Genomic DNA, 12,167 nt, shown 5'->3' with positions numbered 1-12,167 from the left:
TCATTCAAATGTGCAAGAAACGAATTATAGGATTTGTGACATAACAGTTAATAGGTTAAAAAATTATGCCTTGCAGGTATCTGAGAAGTACTGGTTTGTTTTACATGTGGGCGATATCACATTTTGCCAAGACAATTCTTCGGTGCTGTTCCCTCAGGGGTTCTAAATCAATGCAGTCTCACAATTTAATTGCAGCATCTCACATTGCACCTCTGCCTGTTTGCCTCCTCCACTCAGCTCCAGCTCTTAACGTCGTGTGTCTAAGAGACAGGCCCCAAATGAGTGCTCTTTACCTCTACTGCTGTTGAAGTGGTTTTCCACTGAGCTTGGATCGTTGTTCATTGACTCCAGATGATGCCGTAGAGATTCCAGCTCTTCTTCAAGGCCTCGCCGATCAGGATCGAACAGATTGCTCTCTTCCACAACCTCATTGATTCGCTCGAGAAGTTGGGTGACCCTTCAAAGAGAGGACAGCAGTCACAGTGAAAACTCCCAAACTGATAGCTATTGCGTGCAGCAGATAGGGAGGGATTTTCTGGTCCCGCCAAAGTGATCCCGGCAGCAGGACTCGCAAAACGCCGTAGACTTCGGTAGAACCAGAAGATTCTGCCGGCAGCCAACACTGCTGGAAAACATGCCGTGGGGAGCGTGGGAGAGGGCAGAAAATCCCGCCCATAATCTAATGCACATTGACTCACAGAAACATCAACATCAGGTTTATTACTTTTACAATTCCTTACAACGTTTTGTATAAGCCCACTGTTCCGTCGATCACGATAAAATAAATTTCATTTCCTTTCACGTTTGACTGCCGCAACATTACATACTTAAATTAAACTTCAGGTCATTAATCAATTTTTAAAAGCTATGAAGAATACAGAAAAACTAGACAAAGGTCTAAGCAATAGGAGGAACAGAGACTGAGTGGGAAGAACATTACTCTGCTGTACCCCAATCAGGAGATAGCAGATAACTGGCAGGCTGAATGACTCAACTTTAGGATTTGTACTCCAATTCAAGACATCCCACCAGCAATTCTGCCTTTCCCGGATCATCTTGTAGATCCTTGGATCACTGTGTTTTCAGAAATGCTGAAGTGAAGTCAAACCTACAGTCGATCCCTCCACAAATGCTAAACCAATGAGCTTCTAAAGCAATAATGGAAATCGATATGGTTTATTATGGAGATATTTTATGTAAACTAAGAAGAAAATGCAGGCGTGATTGCTAATGTTGGAATTTTGCTGCAACAGAGTACAGTGCATGCTTGAGGTTGGAAATTAAGAGCAGCTGCCCTCAACTGGGGCAAGATTAGGGCATCACTGCGAGTATATAAACCTGTTCGTACTGGGTGTTTGGGGAACTGGAGGGATCTATGTCTGAACTCTTTTGTCTTGGAAATAAACCTGCCTTAAGGAAAAGACTAGCTTCAGATTTATCTTTTCCTCAATATACGATTAATGGAGTTAACAATGATAATCAAGGCAGCACGGTGGTGCAGTGGTTAGCACTGCTGCCTCACGGCCCGGAGGTCCCTGGTTCGATCCCGGCTCTGGGTCACTGTCTGTGTGGAGTTTGCACATTCTCCCCGTGTTTGCGTGGGTTTCGTCCCCGCAACTCAAAGATGTGCGGGGTAGGTGGATTGGCCATGCTAAATTGCCCCTTAATTGGAAAAAATGAATTGGGTACTCTAAATTTATTAAAAAAACAAGAAAGCAAACAAGTTAATTGTAATTTAAGTTCAATGCATTCCCCTCAAGATTCAAAATATAAAAGTATTTCTTTTAAGTATATTGGTGATGGCATCATAACTGGCAATTTGTCTTCTTGAATTGGTTCCAGTGATTGTTGGACAGATTACGCTGAAGTAAGTCTTGGCATCAAGTTTTCAACCCACAGTCCACCAACTCTAGATGGTTGGATGATTGAGCCTTTAAACTGAGGGGCAGAGATACCGCCCCCTATGGGAGGTGGTGGGCAAGTGGTATTCTCACTGGACTCATAATCCCAACACCCAGGATGATGCTCTGGGCACCTGGGTTTGAACCCCACCACAGCAGATGGTGGAATTTGAGTTCCGTAAAACTCTGGAATTAATTAAAAGAGACTTTGAAACCACTGTCGATTTTCATTTTTAAAAAGCACACCTATTTCACGAAGGAATCTGCCACCTTTACCTGGTCTGGCCTACATGGTACGTCAGGACCCACAGCAATGTGGTTGACTCTTAAATGCCTTCCGAAATGGCCTAGCAAGTCACTCAGTTCAAGGGTAGTTAGGGATGGGCAATAAATGCTGGCCCAGCCAGCGATGCCCACATCCCATGAATAAAAACAAAACCACCTTGGGAATTTTTGGATGTAATAATTTTCAGACTTCCTTTAGATGCTCCTGGCATGTGGCTTTCAAAGAATCTGTACAGTGGTGGGATGGAGTTGGACCCACCACTTCCAGAGGCAGGCCTGAGGGGGCTATGAAGTTGGGTGGATGACAGGGACAACAGGGTAGAACGCTGCCTCCATTTGCTGAGACATTGGCTCAGATGTAGTGATCAATGTCACTCAGACCATCCCCTACCCAACCCTCAAGCCATCCACATGCTACCCTATATCTCCATACTTTACAAGATCCCCTCATGTCTTCTCATATTGCCATGCCCCTTGCAGAGCCTTTTATACCTCCATGCTGTCTCGTACTCCCATGTCCCTTCCATGGTGCATCACATTCCCCCATGTGAAATGGCCTAGCTAGCCACTCAGTTCAGGGGTAATTAGGGATGGGCCCAGCCAGCGATGCGCATACCCCATGAATAAAATAAAAACACCTTGGGGATTTTTGGATGCAACAATTTTCAGATCTTCATTCTGCAGAAAATTCAAGAAACACGCGCCAACCACCGTGCATATCCTTTTCCAACCGCACAAAAGCCTTTGACTCTGTCAATCATAAAGGCTTATGGAGCATCTTCCTCAAATTAGGCCACCCACCGAAATTTGGCATCATCCTCAACCTACTCGCCGACGATGTGCAAGCTGTGATTCTCACCAACTGAATCACCACAAGCTCTAACTTCGTGAAGACTGGGGCCATACAAGGCTGTGTAATTTCACCAACTCTCTTCTCTATTTTCCTCCCTGCACCTCACCACCAGCAAATTACACACAGGCATGGAGATGGGGCTGGATTCTTCAGTTCCTCAGCCGCATGTTTCTCGACGGCGCGCCACTCGCTGCTGGCAGGATTCTCTACTCCCACCGCTTACCAATGGGATTTTCCATTGAAGTCACCTCACACCACCAGGAAACCCGCAGGCGGGGGTGTGCCGCCGGGGGGGGGAAATGAATCACAATGGCCGGAGAATTCCGGCCATAACCTACAAAACAGACGCACAACTATTCAACCTTCACCGCCTTCAATCCAAAACTAAAATCACTACAATCTCAGGCACTGAGCTTCAGTATCCAGATTATGCTTGTGTGCGCACTCATTCAGAAACGGAGCTCCTCTTTGTCAATCTCTTATCCAATGAATATGAGAAAATAGGTTGTTCACTGAACACCCGGAAAACTACATCGGAACATGAGTAGGCCATTCAGCCCCTCGAGGATGCCCTGCCATTCAATGAGACCATGATGGATCTGTGGCCTAACTCCATACATCTGCCTTTGGCCCATATTCCTTAATATCTTTGCCTAACAAAAATCTATCTCAGATTTAAAATTAACAATTGTTCTAGATAAACTGCTGTTTGTGGGAGAGAGTCCAAACATCTACCACCCTTTCAGTGAAGAAACGTCTCTCCCGAACAGTCAAATTTTAGACGACGACTCCAAGTTTTAGAATCTCCAACCAGTGGAGATGGTTTATTTTTTATTTATCCTCTCTTTCCCTGTTAATATCTTGATCACATCACCCATAAACCTTCTAAATTCTAGCAAAAACAGGCATAAATTGTGGTAATTTCTCCTTGTAACTTTAAAAAAAAAAAATTTAGAGTACCCAATTATTTTTTTCCAATTAAGGGCCAATTTAGCGTGGCCAATTCACCTACCCTGCACATTTTTGGGTTGTGGGGGCGAAACCCACGCAAACACGGGGAGAATGTGCAGACTCCACAGGGACAGTGACCCAGAGCCGGGATCGAACCTGGGACTTCGGCGCCGTGAGGCAGCAGGGCTAACCCACTGCACCACCGTGCTGCCCTCTCTCCTTGTAACTTAACCCCCCTCGTCCAGGTATCATTTTAGTAAACCTACGTTGCACTCCCTCCAAGGTCAAAATATCCTTTCTAAGTTGTGGTGCCCAGAACTGCTCACAGTGACCCCAAGAGGGGTCTAACCAGGTTTTTGTATAGAGTATTTTTGAGTACAAGAGGACTAAGGTCCTCTTGCTCTCTGACAACCAGCTCCCACAGCTCAACACGTCCCCCAAAAGATTAAAAGCAGCAGCGAGATCCTGGAAAAGGTGGGTAATTTTCTGTATCCTGGGAGCCTCCTCTTGATGAAGGCAAACGTTGACAAGAAAATTCATCAATGCCTCCATTGTGCCAGCTCAGCCACTGGCTGATTGAGGAAAAGAATACCTGATGGGCAGGATCACAAACCCAAGACTAAGGTCTCAGTTTCCTTCGCAAGATCCTTAAAATTCAGTGCCAAGAATAGAGGTTCAAAAGCAGCATCCTCCCCCAAGCCAGCGTGCCCAGCATGGAAGCGCTGATCAGCCAAAACCAACCTCTCTGGGAAGGGCATGTTGTTCGTATGAAGGGAATAAGTCAGGTTATCTGGTACCAGATTTTTGAATCAATTTGTGTGAGACCACACCTGAAGTATTGTGCACAGTTTTGGTCCCCTTATTTGAGAAAAGATGTGGTGGCATTGGCGGCAATTCAGAGGAGGTTCACTAGGTTGATTCCAGAGATAAGACGTATGTTGTATGAAGAGAGATTGAACAATTTACTCTCTAGAGTTTAGAAGAATGAGGGGAGATCAACTCGAGGTCTAAAAGATGCTAAAAGGTATGGATAAAGTGGACATTGAGCAGATACTTCCTCTTGGGGGCATTCTAAAATGAGAGGTCAGAATCTTAGAATAAGAGGTAGCAAATCTAAAACAGATTTGAGGAAAAGTGACTTCTCCCAAAGGGTTGTGACTCTGTGGAATTCACTATCCCAGAGAGCGTTGGATACAGTGAGTAAACTTAAGGAGGAGTTTGGTAATGGGTTGAAGGATTATGGAGAACAGGCAGGACGGTGGTTGAGGCCAGGCTGGGATCAGCCATGATCACATTAAGGGTGTTGGGCTTGGGAGGCTAAATTGCCTATTCCCGCTCCTAGGTCATGTGTTCCAAGGAGGAGATGCTCTGGCTGATTTTGCAATCCAGCTCTTGGTCTGTAACATTGTAGCAGATGAGGAGCATATTCAATAAGGCAGCACGGTAGCCTTGTGGATAGCACAATTGCTTCACAGCTCCAGGGTCCCAGGTTCGATTCTGGCTTGGGTCACTGTCTGTGCGGAGTCTGCACATCTTCCCCGTGTGTGCGTGGGTTTCCTCCGGGTGCTCTGGTTTCCTCCCACAGTCCAAAGATGTGCGGGTTAGGTGGATTGGCCATGATAAATTGCCCTTAGTGTCCAAAATTGCCCTTAGTGTTGGGTGGGGTTACTGGGTTATGGGGATAGGGTGGCGGTGTTGACCTTGGGTAGGGTGCTCTTTCCAAGAGCCGGTGCAGACTCGATGGGCTGAATGGCCTCCTTCTGCACTGTAAATTCTATGTCTATGTATGTCAGCCATGAACGATTAGCTGAGCAGACTCGATGGGCCGAATGTCCTAATTCTGCTCCTATACCTTATGAACTTATGATGTACAGGAATTGCAGTGAGGCAGGATGACGTGTATTCATTCTCTGGTATTTCAACATTTCGTGGATTCAATGGAAGAATCAGGGACAACAGAAATAGAGGTTTGCGAATACAACAAACTTACTGAGGCAGATAAGGGTGATTCCCTCTCACAAGTGAAGCAGAGGCTGTATTGGGGACGAGTGTGTAGTCATTTGGCAGTGTGAATTATTTGGTGCATTACTGAGATCATTATACTGCTGAATTCAATAATGTCAATGTGGGGCGGCAGAGTGGTTAGCAGGGCCAGGGACCTGGGTTCAATTCCGGCCTTGGGTGACTGTGTGGTGTTTTATCACAACAGTTTAACACCATGATTTTTTCCATACAACCTGACTTATTCCCTTCATTATAAGGGGAAGGACCCACTGGGATAATGTTCCATCGCTTCATTTTGTTTCGTTTTGGAGAGAACAGAACTAATGGCTGTGATATTTCCAGTCCGTTTGCCACCGGCACATCACCCATAATGACCGCTAACTCTCGTGAGAGCCCAAAAATGGGATTTGCGCCGGTGATAACTCAGAACACGATGTTCCCGGGCCCTCCCCCTTGACGAAATCAGGTCACAACCAGAAAGGGCCAATTACCATAAATTTAAATATGCTTAAACAGCTTAACGCCGTTGCTCCTCGGGACGTCACCAACTACTGGTTTTCAAAAATGGAAACCAGTTGTGTGACCCGCTGGTCGCTCAGAGGTGAGTATAGGCCCCGGGGAGTGAGAATATGGCTGGGCAAAGCTCTGGCACTGATAGGTGGCACTGGGCAGGGCTTCCAGGGAACCCCATTTGGGGGTTTCCGAATATGTGGTGATGCCGGTGATGTGGGGGTGGGCACTAGAGCCCCGATGCTGACGATGTTGTGGGGTTGGGTTTTACTTCCACATTGAGATTGGGGCGTCCTGTAAAAATGGTGAGGCCCCAAAGTTGACAGCCAAGCACACGCCTCTGCTTTTTTTGGACAAAGTATTAGAAGATCTGTCGAGAAAACCCGACTGTTTCTCTGCGGGGCAACACAATGCTTTTCAGTCAGAACCTGACACTTTGCCACTTTTTGGGAAAACTGCACCCAGCATCTTTACCTGCAGCCACAGTTCACTAAGTTTACCATGATGTTGTTACTTTACAAATCTTTTTCCTTTCGCTCTGATGGCACCATGACTTAGACTTACATTTTATGGGTCCTTGTCTACATTTTACTGTATTAGGGCTATCAGTAGCCAGGTTTTCAATTTGCGGTAAATATTTTAATATGACACCTTGTGATCGATCAGAGTTGCCCAAACTCGACAAACCTTAAAAATGCATGTTGACCTTGCGAGTGCAATGAAAATATCGAGCAATAGATCATTGCTACAGCAACTCACACTGAATCCTTGATTTCAACAGTACACACCCCAACATTGGACATGGAGAGAAAATGCAATGAACATAGAACATAGAACATAGAAAATACAGCACAGAACAGGCCCTCCGGCCCACGATGTTGTGCCGAACCTTTGTCCTAGATTAATCATAGATTATCATTGAATTTACAGTGCAGAAGGAGGCCATTCGGCCCTTTGAGTCTGCACCGGCTCTTGGAAAGAGCACCCTACCCAAACTCAACACCTTCACCCAACACCAAGGGCAATTTGGACATTAAGGCCAATTTATCATTGGCCAATTCACCTAACCCGCACATCTTTGGATTGTGGGAGGAAACCGGAGCACCCGGAGGAAACCCACGCAGACACGGGGAGGACGTGCAGACTCCGCACAGTCAGTGACCCAAGCCGGAATCGAACCTGGGACCCTGGAGCCGTGAAGCAATTGTGCTATCCACAATGCTACCGTGCTGCCCTTGAGAACAAATAAATCTACACTATATCATTTAACCGTAATCCATGTACCTATCCAATAGCTGCTTGAAGGTCCCTAATGTTTCCGACTCAACTACTTCCACAGGCAGTGCATTCCATGCCCCCACTACTCTCTGGGTAAAGAACCTACCTCTGATATCCCTCCTATATCTTCCACCTTTCACCTTAAATTTATGTCCCCTTGTAATGGTTTGTTCCACCCGGGGAAAAAGTCTCTGACTGTCTACTCTATCTATTCCCCTGATCATCTTATAAACCTCTATCAAGTCGCCCCTCATCCTTCTCCGTTCTAATGAGAAAAGGCCTAGCACCCTCAACCTTTCCTCGTAAGACCTACTCTCCATTCCAGGCAACATCCTGGTAAATCTTCTTTGCACCTTTTCCAGAGCTTCCACATCCTTCCTAAAATGAGGCGACCAGAACTGTACACAGTACTCCAAATGTGACCTTACCAAAGTTTTGTACAGCTGCATCATCACCTCCGGCTCTTAAATTCAATCCCTCTGTTAATGAACGCGAGCACACCATAGGCCTTCTTCACAGCTCTATCCACTTCATTCAATAGTGAATGAAGATCTGTTCATCAGATGGTTGGTTTGTTGTTGGTTTGTTACATCTATGGACTTCATTATTTAACCACATTTTAAATTAAATAGTTCAGTTTGAATTTCTGTTAGTGAAACAATAAGCAGTTAAGGCAGTTGGGGATACTTCACAGAAAGGCTGATGTTTGTGAGAGATTACACTTAATTATTTTACGACTTTAAGCTGCTTGAGAGTCTGGATTCAGCAATCATACGTTGCAATTATGAGTTTTTTATCAGCTTTGAAGGAATGGATAATTAAAACCTATGCATTGATTTAATTGATAACTATATTTGTTGGGGAGAATACTTGTATTAGAGGAAGACTTTTCTTTCTGTTTATGTCGAAAATATTATTAACACTTGTCCTCAATGGCTTCAGTTCTGTGGGACTCGAGTTATATTGTTTGTTACTGGCCTGTATCTAAAGGAAATGTGTTATTTGTTCACAATGGAATGTAAACTCTGGACTCCCAGGTGACAAGGGATGGACTTTGTCTTTAGTCTATAGAATTCTCGTTACAGATGACAATAAAGATGATTATTACAATAAAGATGATTTTCAACCAAAGCCAATGGAAGAGGTGAATTTGGACTATTTCCAAATGAGGATTCTGGAATGATGAGAGGCGTGGATAGAAATTGGTAAACTGGAGTCTTTGTTAGCACAGTGTTGCCATGGCTTCTGGAATATGACTCTTCTGGATACAGTTCAAAGAAAGAGGAGAGAAAGACATTGCCCATGCTGCCAACCTCAAGGACTCCAGGGTCTTGAGGAATGAGGCACTTCCATGTTGTTTGCACTGTTTTGTGTTAAGTGTATGTAAAATATAGCTTAATAATTTCTACTTGATTCCTAAATACTAGTTATTCATATATTGTTAGGCCAAGCACAATGGAGGACCCTAGTGGAAGAAATAAGAATTCGGAACTTATGAATTTTAGGAAGGGTTTTATACCTCGAAACCCGAATGTCTTACACTCCTGCCAGAACGCCAGAAGCATGGTCAGATCTCAGGATTCAGTGTGGCAACATAGTGACTACTTACTAGCCCAATGATCTGGAGACACAAGATTACCACATCAGCTGGTTTACTTAGATTTATGTTAATTAAATAGTTAAAAAGCTGCTATCAGCATTCATGTCTATAAAACTTTTGGGTTGTCGTAAAATTCCATCTGGCTCACTAACATCATTCAGGGAAGGAAATCCGTTGTCCTTCCGTTGACTGGCCTGTATGTGACTCCTGACCGACAGCAATGTGGTTGACTCTGAACTGGTCTCTGAAATAGGCTTCAAGTCACTCAGTTGTATCCAAGGCCACAGCTCATTACAATCATCTCACGGGAAATTAGGATGGACATTCTCATGGGAAATTAGGATGGACATTCTCATGGGAAATTAGGATGGACATTCTCATGGGAAATTAGGAGTGGACAATAAATGCTGGCCTGGAAAGCAACACCCAGATCCTGCGCAAGGATTTTTTTTAAAAAAAGGATAAATGAGGTACCACTCCAATAGGTGGTGTAGGATGGCCCGTCTTTCACGTACGACGTTAAGCAAAGTCTCATCTTCCCACTCAATTGGATGTAAAAGACCCCAAGCACATATTTGTACATGAGTGGGGAAAGTGTCCTTGGTGGCTTAGGGAACGTTTACAATTCAAGCAACATCACAAAGATATGTTTATCTGGGCATTATCACACTGCTCTTTCTGGGGGCCTGCTGTGCATAAATTGACTGACATGTGTCCCTATATTACAATAGTGGCAACACTTCAAAAGTACTTAATTAAAATGCTTTGAGACTCCGGAGGTGAAAAGTGTTAAATAAGTGCAAGTCTTTGTTTCTCAGACTGCAGCAGTTGAAGTTTTGTGGAAGTACAATAAGGAAGTTCAATGTTCTTCCTGCCCCCAAATATCCAACTCAAAATTGACTTCCCATGTGTTGGGTGATACCATTGATGCCCCACTGGTATTTGCATTCCCTTTCAGCCCAGTTGGCTGTGCCTTGTGAGGAGCACATAAGATCTAGGAACAGGAGTAGGCCATCTGGCCCCTCGAGCCTGCTCCGCCATTTAATGAGATCATGGCTGATCTTTGTGGACTCAGCTCCACTCTCCGGCCCGTACACCGTATCCCCGAATCCCTTTATTCTTTAGAAAGGTATCTATCTTTTTCTTAAAAACGTTTAAAGAAGGAGCCTCAACTGCTTCACTGGGCAAGTAATTCCAGAGATTCACAACGCTTTGGGTGAAGAAGTTCCTCCTAAACTCGGTCCTAAATCTACTTCCCATTATTTTGAGGCTATGCTCCCTAGTTCTGCTTTCCCCGACCAGTGGAAACAACCTGCCTGCATCTATCCTATCTATTCCCTTCATAATTTTATATGTTTCAATAAGATCCCCCCGCATCCTTCTAAACTCCAATGAGTACAGTCCCAGTCTACTCAACCTCTCGTCATAATCTAATCCCCTCAACTCTGGGATCAACCTAGTGAATCTCCTCTGCACTCCCTCCAGTGCCAATATGTCCTTTCTCAGGTAAGGAGACCAAAACTGAACACAATACTCCAGATGCAGCCTCACCAACACCCTGTACAATTGCAGCATAACCTCCCTAGTCTTGAACTCCATCCCTCTAGCAACGAACATTTGGATATTAAATTACATTGGGACCCCAGCCATGTTGCAAGACTCTAATCTAAACATATCAATAATGCACCCTCCTGCTGGCAGCGGGAGCTCTGAAAACACAGTTCAAGGCCCCCTCCAAACTACAAACAGTGTGAAGTTTGTGGAAATTCAACTGACAGCCACCCACTCATACGCACAAACCCACACAAACCTCCAGCCATGGTCACCAGATAACGATCAGGAGTAAGAGCCCTGCCGAGTTTCAAATTTGCTGATCCAGGGGTGCTGGGGTTAATCGCAGAGTAGCTGTACGACTCGGTCTTGAGTTCAGCTAACTCAGCATTGACCAGGGTTGAAGTTGGGAGCTTTTCCATCCTGTACGCTCTTCTGGCCAATCCCTCAACTGGCCTGAAGCACGGGCATCTCTTACAGTAACATTTCTACTTCAGGTCAATGTCATTTTTGAAAATTCAAAAACGTTAAGTGAATGAAAAGAATAGTCCTGATAATTTGGGAAATTCCAGATTTTTGCAGCACAGAGCAGCCACAATACTTTGTGGGCTGCAGAATAAAACAATCACAAATCCACATCAACCTGTTGGAAGCCTTTGCTGAAGATATTTTATATCTGAACCATTGGCAGTATACTAACACAAGCATGTTTGTCCCTCCTCTGACATTGGCACAATGCCAGTATCTACCCTTCCACTCCCAAGCAATTTGTAGAGACTGGGCAGTGTCGCACACAGGATCCTTTGTCCTGGTGAGTCATCACAGGCTGTTCTGAGGCATCTCTAGTCAATCAATGCTGGCTTAGGACACAGACATTTACCTGGAAGGGAAGCGCGTACCTTAAAAACAAAAGGACGATTGACTTTGTTCAAGCAAAAAGGGATAATCGCGCAATGGGACCTTGACATAATTTGATTTTGACTTACGTGGAGTTGGAATACTGCAGGAATCCAAATTCATCCCTTTGGCCGTCGGGACACAGAGACTGCATCACAGGGAGTATCCCAGCAGACGTCAGCGGTGCGGCTGTGTAGAATGCTGAAGGAAGACAGCAGTAAAAGAGACGGGAGCAAGGGAAAGAGGAAAGGGTACAGTTCAAAGAGCAGTTAAAGCGGGAGCAGAGTAACGTCACCTTCCTCATGCAATTAATAAAACCCACTAAAGGCCAAAGAGC

General features: G+C 44.8%; 1 protein-coding gene across 3 annotated transcripts in view; it reads right to left on the bottom strand.

The window, feature by feature from the left end:
- The window catches only part of abca2 (ATP-binding cassette, sub-family A (ABC1), member 2), a 739,176-nt gene that overhangs the window by 471,943 nt on the left and 255,066 nt on the right, over positions 1-12,167 (bottom strand). For all 3 annotated transcript variants that reach the window (XM_072488215.1, XM_072488216.1, XM_072488217.1), the window contains 2 exons: positions 11,920-12,031; positions 294-457 (listed from right to left, as the gene is read on the bottom strand). In XM_072488215.1, coding sequence (XP_072344316.1) covers positions 294-457; positions 11,920-12,031 — 276 coding nt within the window. The remainder of the gene's footprint in view (positions 1-293; positions 458-11,919; positions 12,032-12,167) is intronic.

This window comes from Scyliorhinus torazame, chromosome 22 (assembly GCF_047496885.1).
Source record: "Scyliorhinus torazame isolate Kashiwa2021f chromosome 22, sScyTor2.1, whole genome shotgun sequence".
Classification (NCBI taxonomy): domain Eukaryota; kingdom Metazoa; phylum Chordata; class Chondrichthyes; order Carcharhiniformes; family Scyliorhinidae; genus Scyliorhinus; species Scyliorhinus torazame.
The sequence above is the reverse complement of the archived record's forward strand: the minus strand, read 5'-3'. Positions and strand labels throughout refer to the sequence as shown.